At 43.6% G+C, this 21,831-nt stretch overlaps 1 protein-coding gene across 2 annotated transcripts; it reads right to left on the bottom strand.

Annotated features, from left to right (window-relative positions):
- Positions 1-211: 211 nt before the first annotated feature.
- On the bottom strand, positions 212-21,326 carry prkcg (protein kinase C, gamma). 2 transcript variants are annotated; one of them, XM_035641528.2, is made up of 17 exons: positions 16,591-21,326; positions 15,343-15,682; positions 12,320-12,351; positions 12,108-12,190; positions 10,871-10,982; positions 9,971-10,099; positions 9,703-9,859; positions 9,078-9,279; positions 8,345-8,542; positions 6,190-6,363; positions 5,759-5,850; positions 5,214-5,276; positions 4,903-5,041; positions 3,115-3,195; positions 2,821-2,928; positions 2,508-2,648; positions 212-1,850 (listed from the first exon to the last, which is right to left on the bottom strand). In XM_035641528.2, exons 2-17 carry the CDS (start codon positions 15,582-15,584, stop codon positions 1,689-1,691), a joined length of 2,115 nt encoding a protein of 704 aa, XP_035497421.1. In that variant the 5' UTR covers positions 15,585-15,682; positions 16,591-21,326; the 3' UTR covers positions 212-1,688. The 2 variants fall into 2 exon arrangements, with proteins under 2 accessions (XP_035497421.1, XP_035497429.1); XM_035641536.2 differs by having other exon boundaries at positions 15,343-15,589.
- Between the last annotated feature and the right edge of the window lie 505 nt (positions 21,327-21,831).

Below are 21,831 nucleotides of genomic sequence, written 5' to 3'. Positions count from 1 at the left end.
ATAGAGGGGTCAGCATCTTCTCTGTTTGTGTGGGTGTGTGTGAGAGTGTGTGCACGCGGTTGACATTTGCACTTCTGCGTGTGAACATGTGTGAATGGTGAGGGAGAGGGACGCGAGCGCGACGAAGAGGCATGTGGTGAAGACGCTGTGCGTGTTTGTTTCTCGGCAGATTCACACAAATATCACAGAATGAAACACTTCACTGTCCTCGTTACATTTCCAGAGACTTTATTCCAATGTTCTTTTTTCCAGCACATGAAAACTGAAAATAAGTCAACAATTATCTATTGCTTATCTATTATGGATTATCTGTTGTATATATATATCATATTGACGTCTTCTGTGTTGTGACATTTGAAATGAAGTCAAACCTTTGACTATTGACGATAGACAATTACAGGGGCACAAACATCTGCAAGAAAACTGCTCGATTTTCTTCCTCCGGATGAGAAATGATGAGACTTATCATTGTGCCTACACAGAATGTGGACAAAAAAATAATTATTAAGATGTATTAAGGAAAATTTAGCCGATTCCTGTGTGAAATGACCAGCTGGTTCGTGAGATAGGAGCTCTGAAATGGGATTATAAAACTTCATGCTTGCAGCCACCTGCCCTGCTCAGATAGTGTTTTAATGACAGCGCTGCTGTTATTTTCCACGTATCGAACAGTCCCAGCGAGACTCACTTTTAATTACACCCCAATCAATGCTGTGAGCACGTCATTACACAGCTTCACTGTACACACCGCTAAAATAATAAAGTGTCTGTACCTGCACCAACTGACAAACCTCTTGTTTTAGTTGAAGGAAAAAAATACTAAAAGGCATATTTTCTAAATCTGCAAACAAATATTTCAGTGCTAGTGTGGGGTTTCAAAAGGAGGTAAAATACTGGAATATGCAATACCTAATTCAAGTTTGCACAGGAATATTAGATAAACATGAGATAAAACTAATTTGAGAATAAAAATTGATGCTGGCCAAACTGTGGCAGCAATGTGAGGACTTCCACATGCAGCGTTGGTATGAGCTGGGGGGGGGGGGGGGGGGGGGGGGGGGGGGGGGGGGGGGGGGCGGCAGTGCTGTAGCCCACATGAACTGTCACATTGCACTGAGTTGTTTGAGTGTCTCAGTGGGTCATCTGAGGTCACTGGTGTGACGTTAACGGAGAGGTCGAGCCAGGCCAGAGGAACCTGACTGAGTGTTTCCACAGGCTGCCGAAAACGGCAATCCTCCCATTGCATCATAGTGTCAACAGTCACACACAAGTAGAACGAGTCAGATATTGAGGACAACCTGGATTTGTTGCATGAGAAAAGACTTTCTCTGTCTGATTCTTGTCAAAAACCACAGAAAATGATTTAAATAAATTGGTAGTCTTTTTTGGGATAATCTACTCTAAAGAAAACCAGTGAAAGCCTTTCCTTCTAAAAAGTCTGCATGCACACAGTATGTAATCATACTACAGTCATCGTTTATCAAGTTAATGGATGTCTTCGTATTGGCATTGTGTGAATTGCTGCAAAATATTCTGAGGCTATCAAGATCAAATACACATATCAAAGAGAGACATTTTTAATGTACAGTAAAGGTCTTTAGGAATTTGATTATGTTCACATTCCCTGTTATAAAACTACCATTGAGGGGATTGCAGGGCAGTTAGAGGGGTGGGGGGAGCAGATGTTTTCAAACAGCGGTGAGAGGCGAGGGGGCAAAGTCTGGGTTGAGGAAGGTAAAGCCCTCAAAGTCGTCCTGGTTGATGGCTGCTAGTATATCCGGGTCCGAGGGAGTGAGCACTGACGGAGCCGCGGTGAAGAACTTGTCAAAGTTTTCCCCTTTTTTTCCACCCTGGTGAAGAGGAAGAAAGACACAAGATAAGAAATGTGAAACAACAAAAGGGAGCCACCTCCCTTCTTTTCTCTCTAAGGAGCTCTCTACCACACCTACTGTAGGTAGAAAGCTGCTCACGTCTCTTTCTTCTCCTTCACAGCATATGACAGTCGTTCTGCTGGATGATATGAATCTCATTTTACTAATGGGCCTGGCCTCTAACCCCTCTGAGCGTTCTCAGCTCCATCAAGGCACACCTCACCACTGGCCAGCGGGGCCACAAACTGGTGTGTGGCAGGCTAATGATGACACACATTTGCATATGGGAGGAGAAGGAAGGACCTCAAGGTCAGAGGGGCCTGATCTTTTGTGACTGGACTGTCTGCACCCGAGAGCTCCAAACTCATCACAACTGTAGGAGGCAGCAGAGGTAATGAAAGAGAGAAAAGAAGGGGGGAATGGAGAATGGGGGGGAGGGAGAGAGGGAGAGAGCTGTTAGAATAGAGAGATGAGGAGGGGGTGAGAGAGGAGAGAGGAACCATGCTGGGAGTCGAATAGTGAGAGAGGAGACGGATGGAAGAAAGTGACCGCTTTCAAATCCTAAAGGTGTCTTCAGAGAGAAAGAAAGAAAGAAAGAGAGAAAGAAAGAGTCTTTCGTCCATCTGTTCAACTGACAGTTCTGGGTTTGAAGGGCGGCTGCATCTCCAGTCTCTCCAGACGGTCCCAGTCAAGCCAGCGGAAGAACGGATGCTCCCTAATCTCTCTCTCCGCGTCCTCTCCCCCACCCAGACGCTTTGCCGGGTGCTTTGTCAGGAGCTGAGGAAAAAGGGGAAAAACATTGGAAAAAGAAAAGAATAGCGTGGCTATAATCAGGGGCTTTACACTGCTTTGCTGTATTCATTTATATATTTTTTCTAATACGCATACATTTATCTTAATTGTATATGGTATATGAATATGGAAAAACAGAAGAAATCAAAAGACTCACTCCCTTGCAGATAGCAACGGCCTCACGAGAGAGACTTTTCGGGTATGTGACGCTCTGCTCCATGATGGACTGGAACAGCTCCTCCTCATCAATGCCATCGAATGGTGGCTAGAAAGTAAAGACAGAAAGAGACGTTTAAAAAGAAATGAAAGCAGCCACAAGGATCCGTGGGCAAACTGAGAGCAAATGTATTGAAATTCAAGTTCTTTGGAAAGTGATTACAAAGGACAAGTATTAAAGGGCTTAAGCTGAAGTGCGCACATGGGTCTATGATGGGATTAAGCTGACGGTTACCTGTCCTGCCAGCATTTCATACAGCAGTACTCCATAAGACCACCAGTCCACTGCTTTAGTATAGGGCTGATACGCCACGATCTGAAAAGAATGGAGAGAACAAGGAAATGAGATAAAGGAGAAGAATGTCAGTGCAGAGAGAGAGAGAGAGAGAGAGAGAGAGAGAGAGAAGGCAGAGTTGGAGCAGCCGCTGGCTCAGATGATAAAGAGCCGGAATGAGAAGCTGAGCGAGAAGGAAAGAGGAAGTACGGCATTAGGGAGGGTGAATGTATGAATGAGCTGAGAAATAATCAACACATGACTTTGGATTTGCATGTTTGTGTTCGCCTGCTTGTGTGTATGTGGGTGCACGTGTGTGTTTGTTTGTTTGTTATTTCCCCTGGTGTGTGTGTGTAAGTGTGTGTGTGTGTGTGTGTGTGCGTGTGTGTGTGTGTGTGTGTGTTTGTGTGTGTGTGCACAATCCCCAGCCCCTGGGGAAATATATTGTATCTCTTCCAAAATGGCAGATGCAGGAGAATCAATGGGTGTTTACATAAGAGAGTCAATACCCAGGGGTTGCATTGCAAAGTTCACAGTATCAAAGACGTGCACAACAGTCACATCCTCTCTTTCTGTCTCTACTGTATCCGTCTACTACTAGTCCACGAATCAAATGCACTGGATTTCTCCTTCACAGTCTCTGAATTAATGTGTGAGGGAACCCTTCGCGAGGAAAATGCCACACAGATATTTCAGACGGTTTGTAGCGTACACATATTTTACAAATGAAAAAGGTGTCAAGCAAAATCACCTCGACTGTTTATAGAATCTCAGAGGAGATGATATTAGCGCTGACATTAACTAAATCAGTTTGACACAACTCAGTCTTCAGCTGTTTGTCTCACTCACCGAGGGGAGCATGTGACATGTTAAATCATGGATTCAAAACGATAGTTTGGTGTACACATGAAAACTGAAACAGGTTTTGATTGCAACAAAACATACCAAACATAATCATATCGTATGTGATGGGGACAAGATCCACAGTCCTCTTTCTGTGTGAAAAATACATTGCAATAACTCTTGCATAACCAAATATGAGGCATCAGATGTTGGAGATAGACAAATGAAGTGGGTTTAAATTCCCTCTTTTTCTTAATATCTCTCCACTGCGGCTAAGCACAGACACACTCCCGGGGGAAACACAAAAAACAACATTTGGAATATTGTACTAAAATGGCTATAACCTAGAATAGTTCTCACTAGTTTTGACACACTGAGACCGTTAAAGCCTATAATCTTTAGAAATGTTCTTTACATGGAACAAGTTTTTGTCCCATAAATTGAAAGTATAATCTCTGGAAGGCCGGTTTGAACATGAAGAATGGTTACGAAAAACAAAAACTGTTTCAATGTATGAAAATGCACCTGAATATTGTTTTTAAGACAGATTTGAGAAAAAATAAGATACACATTTGTTTCAGTTGCAGTCAGTGGAAGACAAAACTGGTAATGCAGGGTTTCTGAAGGACTGTTGCGATTTCTGTGCATATGTTCTCAGAGCGCACACACACGCACACACACGCACACACACGCACACACACACACGCACACCACTGCTAACTAAATTATGGGAAGTTAATTATTCAAAAACGCTGACAAGGTCAGACAGGACAGAGGAGACGAGAGGAGCTGCAGCAAAGCGACTCACATCGCCGCAAAAGCAGGTCAAGCATATAAAGAGGCGTGAGACGAGAGGAAATGAAGGAGTGATCGCGCACTGTGGACTGAGGGCAGGTGTCGGTGTACCTCAGGGGCGATGTAATCAGGCGTGCCACAGAAGGTGCGGGTGGTGTCGTCTTCCAACATGCCCTCCCTGCACATCCCGAAGTCGGCTATCTTTATGTGGCCCTCGCTGTCAAGCAGCACATTATCCAGCTTCAGGTCCCTGACAACGGAAGCAGATCGATCACACAGGTATGAATCATTTTGACAGATAACATCTTTACAAAAGTCATTAGCTACAAAAGACGTGATAAATCTGCGCCGTGTCTGTTTGCACCGCAGAGCAGTGACAGCGCCACACCAGGCCATGTTGGATGAGCAGCCCGGCTCCTCACCTGTAGATGATGCCTTTGCTGTGGAGGAAGAACAGGCCGACCGCTACCTCTGCTGCGTAAAACCTGGGGGGGAGAGGAGGGACGTGGGGCGGGTGGAGGGGGGCACTCAATAACCTGCTGCTTTAGGTTTTCAGATAATTCAAAAGAGGATGATGACAAGAGGAGAGGCGAGAGGGAGGCTGATGAAAGGGACAGTAACCAAAGAGATGAAAGACAAAAAGATGAAGAAGAGAGCTGGAAATGAGTACCAGGGTAAGAATTAGTTTTAGATGATTGATCAAAGATTATTGATTAGATGAACAGCCAGGGGGAGGGAAAAATGTAGTGCAGATGAAAAGATGAGATTAGTGGGAGGAGAAAGTCGGGGGAAAGAGACGAGGGCTGGTACTTGAGTTGATGGCTTTTTATGAATCACAAGGATAATGAACAAAGCTAAGAGATGAGAGTGTAGGTAAAGGAACAGAGACTATAAAAGCAGGAAATGAGACGCTGTAGATGCAGACAGTGATTAAAGGAAAGAGAGAGGAGCTTTTTTAACTACATACGCTGCATGAGCCTCTTTGAACTTGCCGACTATCTGAATGTGAAACATCAGGTCTCCTCCGTTGACGTATTCCATCACGTAATACAAACGATCCTGCAGAAATGACACACACACACACACACACACACACACACACACACACACACACACACACACACACACGCACACATATACACACTCTCCATACATAATGACCTTTTGTCCAAATTTAAAAGCAATCTGTCGAAACCCGTCCGCCTGGACAGAGGAGCAAGCTAATTATTTCATTTATTAATCAAAATTGTTGGCCAAACCCGGACTGAAACAACTCCTGGGAGGAAAACGCAGAACAAATGTCACACAGGTTTATGGACAATTTAATGAAAGTTATGTGGCTCATCTGAGACTGCCCCTCTACACCCTACGCACACACACACACACACACACACACACCTCACTCTGGAAGGCGCAGTAGAGCGACGTGAGGAAGTGGGGACGAGCGGCGAGTGCCAGGACCCTCCTCTCCACCATGGCGCTCTCTGTGTCCTCGTCCTGGAAGAGAACGTCTTTCTTCAACACCTTCACCGCGAACAGACGCTCGCTGCCTCGCTCCTCTGCCAGCAGCACCTGAGCAGGAATAGCAAAAAAAAAGAGACAGAAAGTTACTACAACAACAAAGAATCGTACCAATGATTCAAGGAGCTACCGGTTGTGTTTCAACTGCTGCGATCCATGAATAAGCAAAAAGTTTATTTATAGACACTGCACCAACTGAGAAGACGAGGCTGACAAATCTGGTTGTTGGGAAGCCACATTCACAATTTGAAAATGTCTTCCAGGTTATCACAGCAGCCGTCTGCATCATACCAGGGCTAGTTTTCTTGCTTTGACACAAAATGCATTCAAAATCAACATTGTTCATTATTCCTGACTATTTCTCTACTCCCAGCTTCATATCTGTGCTGAGTTACAAGGCGCATCGGTTGGGAGAAAACTAGTAGCGCTGTTAAAATGAAATGATTTTGAGGCACAGTTGCGATATTTGCCACAAATCATTTTGTGCATGGAATTAAGTGTTACGCTAAGGAAGTGACCAGTACCGATAAATGATAGTGTCCCGAGCATTTGTTCTCATCACTGACACCAAGTTCAGTGCTGTGCTATGTAATGTTTTCATTTAAGTTCTCGATGCCTAAATACGCAAAGACACACTAACATCACGAGTGCCAAAACAAGTGAAGTAGCTTTCATGATTTTTGTCAGACAGTAAAAATATGTTCAGTGGCTATTTTCATATACGCCTGGGAAACAGGCAGCTATATAGCTGTGTGCTCTGAGAAGTGATGATGATAGAAGTATTTCGAGCCCCAAGACCACGGTTTTTTAGCGGGGAAGATATGGTGACAGTGCTGACTACAACGCTGCTGTAACGGCCACTGGCTGGTGGAGATAAAGGGTCTCGTTGTATTTTCAAGCTGTAGTGAACAGTACAGAAAATTACACAGATTCATTTTCTTAGAAATCCATATGGTGGCACGGAGGTGCTAGCGAAGAAGGTTGTGTGTGTGTGTGTGTGTGTGTGTGTGTGTGTGCGTGTGTGCGTGTGTGTGTGTGTGCAGGGCTATTGATGAACTGCCAGTCACTGAAGGAAATCCTGTGATCATGTCTGCTCTGCCCTTCCCTGTGGTTTCAAACTGACTCACATGAAACAGGACTCAACGTCCTTTGGAATATTCACTTTCGATTTTCCAGTCGTTACTGAAATTTGCATGTGTAATGTCTCAGCGTGAGTAAAAGCAAAGTAAATAAATAGTTTACAGATTGCCTTTGTACAATTTAAGGTTATCAATTGGTTTTGAACTGTGTAAAATGACAATAAAATGGGGGTGTTCTAAAACTTTTGAGTGATAGTGTAATTTTTGTTCTCATCCCCCCTTCATATCACATTTCCTTTTGGTCATTGTGTCACTTTCGGCTGTACAGTAAAGCTTCTCTCGGTCTCCGTCTCTCTTTCCCTCACTCAGCAGCCAAGGGGCCTGTCTCTCCTTTCTTGGGTCTTTCCTTTTTTTTCTTCTCACATCTTACGTAAGTCGAGTCTATTTCTCACGTCCTCTGCAGACTCTCCTCTAAAAGTTATGAAACAGCACAGGGGGATTTCAGAGGAGGAAGAAGGACTCAAACTCCCGTCTCTTCATTATGGCTCATCTACAGGGGAATTAAAGAGAAAATGGAGAGCAGAGGCTCCCTTGAAATGATCACCTCCAGGAGGACAGTCTGCCTGTGCAGCGTGTCGGAAGGCAGCCAGCGAGCTCATGACTGCTGACAGCACAAAAGGAGCTAAGGGTTAAATGAATCATTTGGCAGTAGAAGGGGAGACAATGAGCATGTTAGTAAGAGAGGAGACTTTTTTTCTGCCCAGGAGGTGCTGTATGAAATACCAATTGAAGGTCAAGTCCATTGACAGAAGAAGTAATTTAAAGCCAGGACTAATCTTTGTTTCTTTCATAGACGAATGACCGCTTTGATACCACTTACAGCTGTTCAATGAGAGGTGCTACGTGTGTGTAGAAGACATGACATTTGGTGTCAGTGGGGCTGCCGAGTTTACCTTGCCAAAACTGCCTTTGCCCAAAACCATGAGGAAATTGAAGTCTTGGATGCCCACTCTGACTTTGCCGGGGCCCGGGGCGTGGACAGGTGGACAGGACGAGACCGGCGTCGGGGACAGGGCCGCAGGGAACGATTCAGACAGCGGGGCAGGTAATGCTTGAGGCAGAGTGGGTGTTGTGGCATCTGGCTGAGGCTCCTAGAGAATAATTTGTGGGGGGGGGGGGGGGGGGGGGGATAAGGTTGAGGAACGAATGGTTGGAACCCGTCCAGCACAGAACAGCACATCACAGCACAGCACTGCACACACACTTGAAGTGTGTTCATTCAAACTCCCTCCTACCCCTAGATTTAGATCACGGTCAGGCAGGACAATCCTGCGCCCTGGTGGAGACATAGTGTAAAAGAGAAAGGAGGGGACTATAATTCATTATCTAATTACTTATCTTCAACACCAGGGATAAATCTTCCATGGTTTTTTTTTCCTCACATAGAGCCGAAGGCAGAGGGAAAGTTCTAAACCCTGACCGAGTGTGAGCAGAGGCAGCTGTTGTTTATTAGATGTAGGTAATTATACAATGATAAAGGCAAGACCAAAGCCTTAGGATAAATGGTCATCAGCATGATAAAAAATAAAAGGCTGATCCTCTGTATACATATCTCCACTGGTGCTCTTTGTTCACCAAGACGATGAGGCGATGGCTTTATTTTCCCCGATCAGAAACACTTCCTACCTCCAGGTCTGGGTCTGGCACTGGGATGTTGTAGTACTCTCCCTCATCTTGGGCCAGTAGTTTGAACCAGCCGCTGATGGGACGCCTGAAGATCTCACTCACTCCGAACGACAGCGCTCCCATGAAATCATTCCGAGACGTGCGGTCCCAGTCCCACACCTCCACAGACAGTCGCCTGTCCCACTGGTGACCACGCACTGAGCTGGAGAGACAAACATAAAAAAACGCTTTGAGAAACGCAGTATAGAGGCAATACAATGATGCAAGGAAATTATTGTTTGTCTCGTACGTTTTCTTTTATGATATTTTTTAGATTTCTATTAGATTTCTATTTCTATATAAAATATATATCTTAAGTCTATTGAATCTGATACAAGTGTAAACATAAAGGTGGTAAAGGAGAAAACTCTCATTGTACAATTAAAATGCATACATTCAATGCTCATAATCTCTACTAATTAATCTGTACTGTGGTCCTATATTCCATCCTCAGTACTTCACCTTTGAAGGTCATCTTGGACCAAGTGATCTCAGTTTCTGGGACATTTCAATTTACTTTTCGTCCCAATTTTCTTCCAGACCCTTATCAACATTTCACCTTGGATCAAAGTTCACAATGACTCACAAAGTGAAACTCTCATTCCAGACAGGATTGAGTGTGGAGCGGATGGTCTTGGTCTTCTGTTTGCTGTGGCTCTTTGGGTCTGGAATCAATTTAAGTTTGACATATGGGTCTGACAGACCATTAGGATCCATGGGCATCAGGTTACGAGCCTCCCGCACTGGAGAGAAAGCAGAGTAATAGGAAGAATAGACAGAGACAATCCTTCATTATAAGTGTAATCCAGCTGCTTTTGTTTTAAAATTTCCTTGTAATCCTGCAGGTCGTCCACCTGTGACAAAGACGTCCTCCTTCTCTCCTCGGACCGTCAGGTGGATTCTCCCTCTCTTCTCCGTGTGGTCCTGGCCGCAGAGACTGGGAACGCTCGTCTCACACCGTCGATGGACGTTCATGTCACAACCTCAACATATGAAGATACACATAAAATATGTCCAAAGTAGAAAATTGGCCACAAACTATGAATGTACAGTAAAATCAGCAAGTTCCAAAATGATTTATGTCAGAAATATGTGTTTTTACACACAAATATCTTACTTTGGCACATATCCAGATACTGCATTGACTCCCAGGACATTTACCGTACCTTTAACCATGACTACTACCAACCCCAAACCCAATCTGAATGGACAGTATTTCAGAATACACAGGTCCAGAAAATACATGTATTCACTTTCTTGTCTAGACTTAGATAAGGAGTTTGATACCACTGTCATGTCCCTTCAGTAATTAGTATTCAGCCAGCAGCCAGTTACCTTTGCTTAGCATAAAGACTTGAAATTAAATGAGCCTCGTTCTGTGTGTACAAAAATAGTCTAAATGCAACTTTAAAGCACAAACATTTACATATTTTATCTTGTTTGTTTAACCCGTACAAAATTGTAAGGGTAAAGATTTGAACAATTTGTGATTTTTAATGGGGATATGTATCAGACTACCTGGGGTCTAAACTGATCTTCATCTAACGCATGTTAAGAAATGAACAAGTATATCTCCCAAATGTGAAACTATTCCTTTAAACATAAACTTTATCAGAGGACAAGCTTTTTCCCCACCAGCTAAGAGATGAATCCTAATAATGAACCTGTTTGACCAGATTTGTTATCCCCACAACATGATTAATGGAAGTGTACAGACATAGATGAATCACACTTTTGTATCTGATGAAACTCACAGGCACATTTCATGCCCTGGTGTATGAGGCCGTACAGCAGTGAGCCGCAGTGGTCACAGAAGGTCGGACTGGAGTAGGTTTGGACCTTAAATACGTGTCGACTCTTCAGGTCCTGAAATACAACCGGAAAAGTGTAGTGAGAAAACCACACACACACACACACATACACACATATACACACACACACACACTAACGCGCGCGCTGGCTGACCACGGAAGAGACTGTGAACACGCTCATAAACACACACACACATTTACACACATTTACACACATGCATGCAGAGTATGATTAGTGGAGAGCTGTAGAGTGGGGTATTTATGGCCAAGCCAATTAGATTTCTCCACTGGGAGAGGACATATAAATGAGAGTGCATCTCAGCAAGGCTGCGTGTGTGTGTGTGTGTGTGTGTGTGTGTGTGAGTGAGTGAGTGAGTGAGTGAGTGAGTGAGTGTGTATATTCTGTGCACAGAGGGATGAATCATTTTTATCTCTCTTCAGCTCATCAGACCGCCCCCCCCCACCACCACCGAGGCCCCCACCACCACCTCTCCCAAAGTGTTTTCTCTCCTCTGAGTCGCTATTTAAAAACACCGTCACCCTGATTCTCCTCTTTCTCCCTGTGTTCCATTCACATTCTCATCTTTCTTCTCTCAAAGACACACACAAACACACACACACACACACGCACATACACGCACACACACTGACACACACATACACGCACACACACGCACACTGACACACACGCACACTGACACACACACACACACGCACACACACGCACACTGACACACACACACACACATGCACACACACACACACGTTCCCTTTGACCTAATTTCGGAGGCAGTTTATTTGGCTGGCAGGAATAAAAGTTAGACAAGACAAATCTCCCTTAAATCCTCAAAATGCCACACAGAAGAATCTCCCCCGTCGAAATTCTCCCTTTTATCAGTCCCTCTCATCCTCCACCTGTGTCATCCCCACACCATATCTCCAAGTCCCTGCATCTTAGAGGCCTTGCAGAATGACATGACATGATTACAGACGTCAGCAAATGGGACGGGGCTGAGTGACGCGAAGGATGTATGGATAGACAGATGACTCATGCAGGCGTATTACTGGCAACAAGTGTATAGTCAAATATGATGACGGCAGGATAATTCTTGACTGAAATGGAACACAAGGAAGTAACAGTGGTGCTCGCTGCGACGCATACACTGACAAATCTGCTCACATCTGGTCTGGGGGCTGCCACAGATCCTGGACAAGTGAAGGTCACAAACTCGTGACATCTTTTGTGGACCACAAAACTGCACACTAAAGAAAACAGAGAAGAGAAAAAAATACCTCTTAAAAATGTATTTGTCACACTGAAACAAAAAAAAGTAGTCATCTAAGAAGATTAAATACTGCATAAGAAGACAATAACAGCAGGTTTATCTCTACCTTGACACTGGAATCCCTGTTTGCCAATGCCCCTGAGTGAGAAAGACACATATAATAAGACACAGAAAAACAATCTTCTCCACTGCACTTTGGGATGAAATATTTTCCTTCTGAGACTCTGAGCCCGCAGAGTTTAGATAATGCTGCCAAGGCAGAGATAGTGCTGTTGCATTATTCCATGCTGTATTAAGAGTAACAGACATGCAGGCACAAGTTGAGCAAAAAACCCTGCCTCACCACTGGCTGTGTTAGAGACGACGACTTCCAACACGATAAACACAAGTCGTTCTGTGTTAATTTAGGGTGCACACACACACACACACACACACACGCACACACACTGACACACACACGTTCCCTTTGACCTCATTTTGTGGAGTGCGTTAATTTTGGGGGCCTTTCCTTTCGAAGCCACACTGCTGACTAGGTCAAGAAGAGCAATGTCAATTATTGTCTCTCCTACACACACACACACACACACACACACACAGGTCTTCTGTTTCTCGAAATGCGGTGTTGGCTGGTTTCCAGTGGCTCCTTAGAGCTTTAATTGAATAATTAAAGCCATTGATTGACTAAAGAGTCCGCTCAGCGGCTTGCCTGCTGTGAATCAACTTTTGATTAGGAGGTTTAGGAAGGCGGTCGAACAAGACGTCGCCGCAAACTCCTCCACAATCATACGGGAGAGCCCAGGGGTTCATAGGAAACTGACCATAATCACTGATCTACAATCAGTTCACCATCTGCTTGAGCAGTTATTAAGGATGGGGTTGCTGAGGGTAATCTGATTCTTGATCAGCATTCAACACAAGCCTCTTGTCTGCAGCACTGCGTGCGCCAGGCGAGCTTCTGCTTTGTGACCAGCAGGGAGCATTGGAGAGCCAGGTATAGATTAGGAGAGGACTGACGGTGTTTGCCTGCTGGCTGGCAATCACAGGGAATTCAGTGTGGTGAATAACTGCATTTTAAATGTGCTGGTGCTTTGAAAAACCTCTAATTCTAAACAAAAATGTTGGCTGAAAAACATCAGAATATGAGTTTAAAGGTGACCTGAATATCGCAAAACATTCTGGAATATTAAAATATTTGCAAAAAAAGTGGACTTTGTCTTTGTGACGGTCCTCGTTAACATAAAATTCATGATGGCTGCTTTGGCCTGGTATTGTGCCTCCCTGTCACACTGCCATGTCTTATTGGGACACTTGAATAGACCCAGCATGTGATATCGTCTTTTATACCTTTTTTTAGTTGTTTTATCATGTACTTTTCCTGTTTTTATCTTTCCTTCTTCTTCTCGTGTGCGGCCTGGAAACTGTGAAAAGCACTTTTTGAAGCTGCTTCTAAGAAGGTGGTATATAAATAAAAATATTATTATTATTATTATTATTATTATTATTATTATTATTATTAGTAGTAGTAGTATTATTAATGACATTAGTAACACCTGTTCTTATAGGACATGGACAGGTCCAGATATCGGCCTGTTGGATCTGTCCTCAGGTCTGTTTGAAGTACATCACATGGTCTTATCAGTTACTTTCAGAGCTAAAAGACAGTTATAGTCCCACTCCACTCAACTGATACTGAAGGAGCCATGAAACCAATTCAACCCACTTAATAAGTAAGATATTTACATTTTTGAAAAAATAGAACAATCTTTTCATAGTCTTTAATTAATCTAAGCATCTCTGCAGGGGCTTTAACACCCAGGTTGAGAGCTGCTGCTCTGACATCCTGTGCAAAGGAAAAGAGTTTTCATCCCGAACAAAGTGGCGCAACCACCATGGCCAAGTCAGCAGCCAACTGGAGAAATGTCCTGAAAGCTACCCAGAGGCTGCTGGCACATGCACCGCCCTGCATCCAACATACACCCCCACCATATGTCTGTCCACACACACACACACACACACACACACACACACACATACACACACACACACACACACACGCACATACACGCACACACACACACACGCACACACACACTGAAGCTGAGTTCATGGAGACAACTCTCCTGTTTTACTTAAATATTCATGTGCCTGCATGTCAGAGGTACAAAAAGTAAAATGCATTACTCAAGTACTGGAGTTCAGCATCATCTTGAGACACTGTTTCCTTATTTGAATACAGGATTTCAGTTTCTATTTTTGGTTTTGGCTGTGGTTCAAACTGCCTCCAACTATTTTTCAGTGGAATTTTTTGCAATTTCAAAAAATATTCACCTGTAGATACTAGAAGAGGTTTGGATGGTGTACTAAAAACAAAGCATCTCCAAAATGTCAACCTTTAATGACCTAATAAAAACAGCACTGTCTTCAGTTTAATGACACTACATTTTTTATGAAATCAAGTAGAATTTAAACAGTTTATGTGGCTCAAGAAGAGAAAGCGGCAGAAAATGCCCATCACAACATCAAACATGATGTGTTGTTTGGACAGTCAAATTTACTATGATGGCAAACCATTAAAAACAATACATGAATAAATAAAAAGTTCTACATTACAAACAATAGGATTCCTATTTGAAATAAGTGGGGAGGTCAAACTATGGACTAAAATCATAATATCTCTGCCTTTGCTGAATTGATTTTGACCACTCAGGCTTTATCCTGTGTCCCCTAAATTTATGGAAGTGACATTCTCTTTAAGATCTGAATTCTTCCTCCACCAGGGCTGCCTTTGTACTTGTTAGCTGTAAATCTTTGTGCAATGAATTGCATGTCCTCACTGAAATCTTGACTGTGTGTCTACTGCGTGTGTGTGAGCATATTAAGTTCCTAAAGTAATTCCTGTGTTGTGTGGGCAGGAGTGTGGAGGTGAGGTTATGTGATCACATGAGGTCAGTGGTGGCTACAGAGTGTAGGCTGTTTCTTTAGCATGCAGCTGCATCTGGTGGAGAAAAAAAGAGGAGTGGAGAAAGTCAGAGTCAGATGGAGTAGTGGGATGTCTGAGGAGGCGGCTTATGAACTGCCGGGGTGGTTCCTGTGTAAATGTGCAGCTGTGTGCATGTGTGTTTGAGTTACCAGATGAAGTCAGTGCAGTGACTGCAGAAGGTGGGCTGTTTGAAGAAGCGGGCCGTGAACTGATGGTCTTTCACCTCGACAATCCTCTTGTGTTTGAGCGCTCCCTTCCTCTGGAACACAGGCACTCTGGGCGGAGGGGAGAGGGGCGAGGGCAGAGGGGAGGCGCCGGGGGAGGTTGCTGATATAGGGGAGGCCAGTGTCAATGAGGAGAGAGAGGGGGAAGGGGAGTCCGGGGTAGACATGATGCCTGGAGGACACGGTCAAAAGAGGAGAGGTAGGGAGGTAGGGAAAAGATGATGAGTGTCAGTAAGGGGGGTATAGATGGGTACAGGGGAAAGACCTTGAACATGGCAGAGGGAGGAGGGGAAGAAGCAATGACAGGGAGGAGGAGCAGGAGGAGGAGGGATGGAAAGTGTAATGGGTCATGGTGGAGGCAGCAGTAGTATTAATGGCACATGGGATGTAGGACGGCGAGAAAGATCGAGAAAGGATGAACGGATCCGAAAATACAGAAGAGGATGGAGCGAGCAGAGGGGAAAGCAACAGGTACGAGAGTGGAAGAGAAAAGAGAGGTATAATGAAGGAAACAGGGAGGTTAATCCACATACAAAGACAAAACTCTCTGAAGACATTCTGAGACGCTAAACGATTAGTGCAACTCACTGTGTCCCACATACTGCCTGTCCATACGTACACCTCCCTCCTTCTGTGACCTCTTACATCTCCCTCTCCCTGGCAGTCATGGCTACACCCCATGTCAACTGGACCTCCATTTGCCATGTCAACAAACCCACCACCTGTTCCAAAATAAGAGCCCATATCCTCCCTCAGCTTCCTGTCTGCCCTTATGAGCAATTAGTCCTATTTTTAAAGAAAAAGTTTGGAACGTCGTAATATGTATACATCCCATAGGGAAGGCAATATGCCAAAAAAAAGTGCAAGACGACAAATAGTAGCTGGAGAATATGTGGTGCAAGCGTTGCACGCTACTAAATGATAAATGAAACACCAACAGAGATTTAATGAATAAATAAATAAGCCCATAGCAACAGGGAAAAAAAACGCCAGGTTAAAAAAAAAATGTGATGAAATGGTGTCTCGGCAAAGAAGCAGGAGCAAATCAATCAAAAGGATGAAGGAGAAGAATGGTGGGAAGAAATGTCACAGTTCTTGAAAATTAGTCAAATAATGACAAGAAGAAAATATTTGTTCAGACACAAAACATACAACGAAGATATAGACAAATACCTGAATTTGCGGTGACTGTGAACTGAAGGACGGCTTTCTTCTCCTCCTCTCTATGTTCTATGTCTGGCTCACTTCAGAGGAACAGCAAAGGTGTCACACCTGTAGCTTGTCACCTCAAAAAAAGGGAGAAAGATGGATAGAAAAGACAGAAAAAAACAGAGAAGCAATGTTGTGGAAAGTAGAGACGAACCCGTCCAAATAATAAAAAGAAGAGCAAAGAAAAATACATTCAAATTAAGAGACAGCAACAAGCGTTCCGAGAGACTTGAGCTTTCTAGGAACCAAAGAGAGAAGAGTGAAGTGGAATATATCCGTTAACCCACAGGCAGGGTGAGGAGGAGGATGAGATAGAGAGGTGGTATTCTCTTTCCAAGATTGATTCTGTTTTTACTGAGAAGAGGATGAGAGATGGTGAAAGAAAGAGAGAGACAGAAGGAGAGAGAGAGAGAGAGAGAGAGAGAGAGAGAGAGAAAGATTGAGGGGAATAGGCGGCAATTCATTTTGAAATCTGGGTTACTTCTCTCAGAGGAGAGGGTGAGGGTGGTGGAGGAAAGAGGACAGATGAGACAGAAGCTGCCATTTTGCCACTACCAATAGCCTACAGTACAGGCAGGCAAGCACCAACTGTCTCTCACTTCCTCTCGAGCGAGACGGAGAGAGGAAAGGGAGATGGAGAACGGGGGTATGAGCTTCACTGGTGTAGACTCCGAGGAATGGCTAATCAAAAAGTGGAAATAAAACTGTTAAAACGTCGTGGAGTTTGCAGCCGATCCACACGGGAGCATCAACAGGCCTGCGAAATAAACAGCCCCCGTTAATCTGTTTCGCCACAGTGCAGCTGCAGGATGTTCGCTGCGTTTAAAATTTGTTCTGAGATGAGAGTAAGTGGTGGCATGATAACACCCGTTTGGCTGTGCACTGAAACCAGGTCAGCTCAGTCTGCTGGGAAGAGTCATTGTGAAGAGAGAGGGGCCAGTTTGTCCTTTTCCCACATACCGTCACAGACAAACACGCACACACACAGACACACACACAAACACACACACACAAACACACACACACAGACACACAAACACACACACACACACACACACACACACACAAACACACACACACACACACACACAATTATTTGCTACTTATGGAGGATGTAATGTAATGTAAGGATGCTGCATAGACTTCCATCCATTTGCTTGAACCACAAACCAAGTCTTGACAGTAAGACCCCCCCCCAGCCCTCACACATTACCTCTGGTTTGTTTACTCTGTGCAACAAAAGTGTGAAACAGACAACTCACAGTTTTTCAGGGGGTTATAAGCCAGACTATTTGTTGGCCGGGGACCGGTTGCCAGGCAACCCACAGAGACTTGGACTACTATTAATTAGTGAACTTTGGAGATGCTGGTAGGTGGATTTTTTTTTTAGAGAGTGCTAGGTTAGCTGTTCTCATAGTCTTTACGCAAAGTTAACCAGAATCTAGCTCCAGGTTTATTTACCGTACACATACACACACACAAACACACACACACACACACACACACTCCATGTGTGCACTTGGTCTGGACAATTCTGGGAGGAGGAAAGCAGCAGGCGGGCGCAGAGATGCAGGCAGGGGACGGAGGGGTGGATTGGAGTGGGACGGAGAGACTGGGAGAGGGAGCGAAGGGTTGAAGGTCTAATTAATGGAAATGTAGGTTATTAGTCTCCTGATGAGGACACTGGCAGAGAATTAATTAACAATTATAATTAGCAAGATTGTTAGAGAGCAAAATGGTGTCAGCCCACATGATAAGAGCGGGCTAGCTGTGAGCTGCACAAGTGTGTGTATGTGCGTGTGTTTGAGGCCGTCGTCATAATGTGTCTATTTTTAAGAAAAGAAAAAGAATCTGTGTGAATATGCCCTATCTGACAGTGATATATGTCATTTCAGCATTAGTCATGCAGAACCGGCAGCTGATTGGAAATGATAGGGGGCTTCCCCTCACACAAACCATCACTGAAATTTTCTCTATAGAATTCCCATTAGTCTTCATTTTATGGCCCATAAGACTCACACTGCTCATCGGCCTCATCCTGGATGAGTCCTGTTCTTGTTCTGTTGTCATAAATAAATGAAGAAGACGTCCTTGCATATATGAGAGAAACTCGGTGAGAGGGGCCAGGCAGGGACCTTCGAAAAATATGAGCTGCAGACCGTGCACTCCACAGTAATCAGTGCATTGGAAAACAAAGCACATAAACTGGCTCACAGTGCCTGCCCTCCACGCTGTGTGATGAGTAAGCACTTGTGGTTCTAAAGAATCTGTATCAGTGTGCGTTTGCATGCCTATCAGAGCATGCTTTACAGTATTTGATCCTGGGTCATAAAAGGAAGCTGGTGTGCAGCCAGTCAGTTGTACATTAAGGCTGTTAACCTCACACACACACACACACACACACACACACACACACACACACACACAGCAGTATGAAAAACACACAGATAGGGTTTAGATGATTACAAACAGAGGGAGCGAAGGTAAAATGAGATGCACCGACGACGACATACGAAAAAGGAAAAAGGAGGATTGATGAGGACATCCACCGAAAGCACAGCCCTTGCACGTTGCCATCTTTACATTATTATTACACAGAACTGGAATCTGTTGCTGCCATCTCTGATCATGACAACTTTCCATCCCGCAGCCCCCCTTTCTCTTTCCCTATCTCAGTGTACAGATGGCTATCTTATTATTTCTGACCATGGCTTAATGAAACAGAAATTCTCCTCTGATGGAATCTTTGTTTTTTTTTTCTGGAGCAATCAGCACTTCACCAATTACACGCATCCATTATCATCTAACAAGTGCTCACTTGCATCGAGCACTGGCTTCAACCTGGCTAGCAGGCTGGCTTTCTCCTCCAATAAAATTAAGGTAAATTGACTTGCCTAACTGTTGTTTGTGGAATCAAGGGAGAAGTGGTGTCTGAGGTAATCATATCTGCGTGTTAAATTTGTCTCTTCAGAACCAATTGGCTCTGTTTGCTTGCATTACCTTTCTGTTGGGGTGCCCTTCTATTTGCTTTTTTAATGAAGAGTGGTCCGCTGTGTTTTTGGAAGAGAGCAGCAAACCACCAAGCCAGTCAGATGAGACATTTGGCAGGCGATTGGGGCCCCGTCAACATGTGCCTACGACCTCACAGTACTGAGGCATATAGGCCTTCTCTCCATATTTACTTTACTGCGACAACAAATATCACTAAAATGGTTTGCGTTTGTGGAGGGCTCATACCACAAAGAACCACATGAAACAAAAACAAGTTATATGATCTTCCATTTTCTTGACCACTATCATCCCATTTGTTGCTCTGATATACAGTCTGAATTTATTATTACTGTACACTATGTGGAAGCTCTTTTTACAATCTGGAAATTCATGTGACAGATAATGTGACATCTTTTAATAGCACTGGAATACTGTCAGATTTTACCTTCATATGGTGAAATTGTATGAGGGAATTGTTGCCTATTTATCCGACATCCAACAGCATTGGAGAGGCATCAGCATTCATTTGGAATATTGTCTCTAGCCACCTGATTTTAAGTCCAATTTTCACTTTCCTTTTAGCTGTGTTTTGGTTTCCACTACTTCCTGATGGAAATATGTTTTCTGTTATCTGCTCCAGGTTCACCAGATAGTTTTTTAACTTTGGGGGTTTTGACAGCAACACACTTGACAGACACATGAAAAATTGATTATTACACTTTAATTATTTTAACTTTAAATACAAAAATAATTTGGTGTAATCCATCCTTTCATGTCATTTTTTTTCTAAACAAATTGGAAAAACGTATTTGGTAGATCCTGTCTCCAGGTGGAAGGGGAGATAGTGGTCTTAAGGAATAATTAGTTTGGGAGCGTGGCCAAGCCGATAGATGGCATGACACGAGCAAAACATGCATGTGAGCTGAAACGTATTACTATTATGTGCACTATACTAACAAGAACTCAAAGCCTCAGCTGTCGGCTGCAAAACCCTTTTCTTATCGCTGCAGGGAGAAAGAGAAGGTTGTTTACAAAATGTGCTCAAGGGGAAGGATGAAAGCAGGAGGGCAGGGGATAAAGGGTAAGAGGGACGATTGGATGATGAGGCGAGGGGAGAACAAGGTAAAGTTTTAGGATATCCTAATCTTCATCCCAGTTTTCTAGGATGAATTCCCTTTGGGCAGGTGGCATTATATACTCAAGCACACACACATGCGCTCTCGCCCTCGCACGCACACACAGAGGCAAACAAGGATGTAGCATGAATACTTATTGTGTCCTAGATGATGTGGTTTTGTACTGGCTGTAGCATACAGCACATACATGCTGTGAGAATGTAAAGATGTCAGTTCTTTCCAAATCACACTCTGACAAAAGAGAAACAGAGAAGCACATCCTGAGGCAAGAAAATACAAATATGATTTATAATAGAAACAGCACTTATCTACAGCAGAAATTATTAGCTGAATATTTCAATTTAATCATTTAATCCTTAATGTAATTTCCAAGAAAATAAGCATGCACACAAATAAAGCTCCAGCTTCTTAAATGAGGGGATTAAACTGCAGTTGCAGCAGTTTTAGACTGCTGACTGAAGAAGCACTTTTAAGATGCCATGTGATTGAGAAACTAACAATTGAATTCCTCGACAATTAAAATAATAATTAGTCGAAATCCTGATCCATGTTTTGTTTTGGATAATCTAAAAATATTTTTGGAGTGCACAAGCAGTATTTGCTACTTTGTCATCACAAGTTAAGTTCCTGTTTCTCCTCGGGTATCACTGGGGCAGGAAATGGTCTTGTTTTAGCTCGAACATATTGAGGTACAATCAAAGACAAGACAATAGCCGCTTTAGTATATTTTCAAAAGCTCAAGTTTAAGAATTCACACAGATCCTGGTGAATCAAAACAAGGGGGAAATGACGAAAAAAAATACTAAAACAAACGCGTAGACATAAATATAAAAGCAATGAAGTGCATAGAAAGAGTGACACAAACCATGCGCGCATTGTGAGCCTGCACTGTATTTACTATATTTACCCTGCCACAGTTTTGTAATGATACAAATTTTTTGACACAGCATAAAAACTTACTGTCTTGTGCACGCATGGGGGCGTGCACGCACAAACACACACACACACACACACATACACACACACACACACACAAACACACACACACACACACACACACACACACACACACACACAC

This window comes from Scophthalmus maximus, chromosome 1 (genome assembly GCF_022379125.1).
Source record: "Scophthalmus maximus strain ysfricsl-2021 chromosome 1, ASM2237912v1, whole genome shotgun sequence".
Taxonomy (NCBI): Eukaryota; Metazoa; Chordata; class Actinopteri; order Pleuronectiformes; family Scophthalmidae; genus Scophthalmus; species Scophthalmus maximus.
Note: the sequence above shows the minus strand (reverse complement) of the source record. Positions and strands in the feature narration are given on the sequence as shown.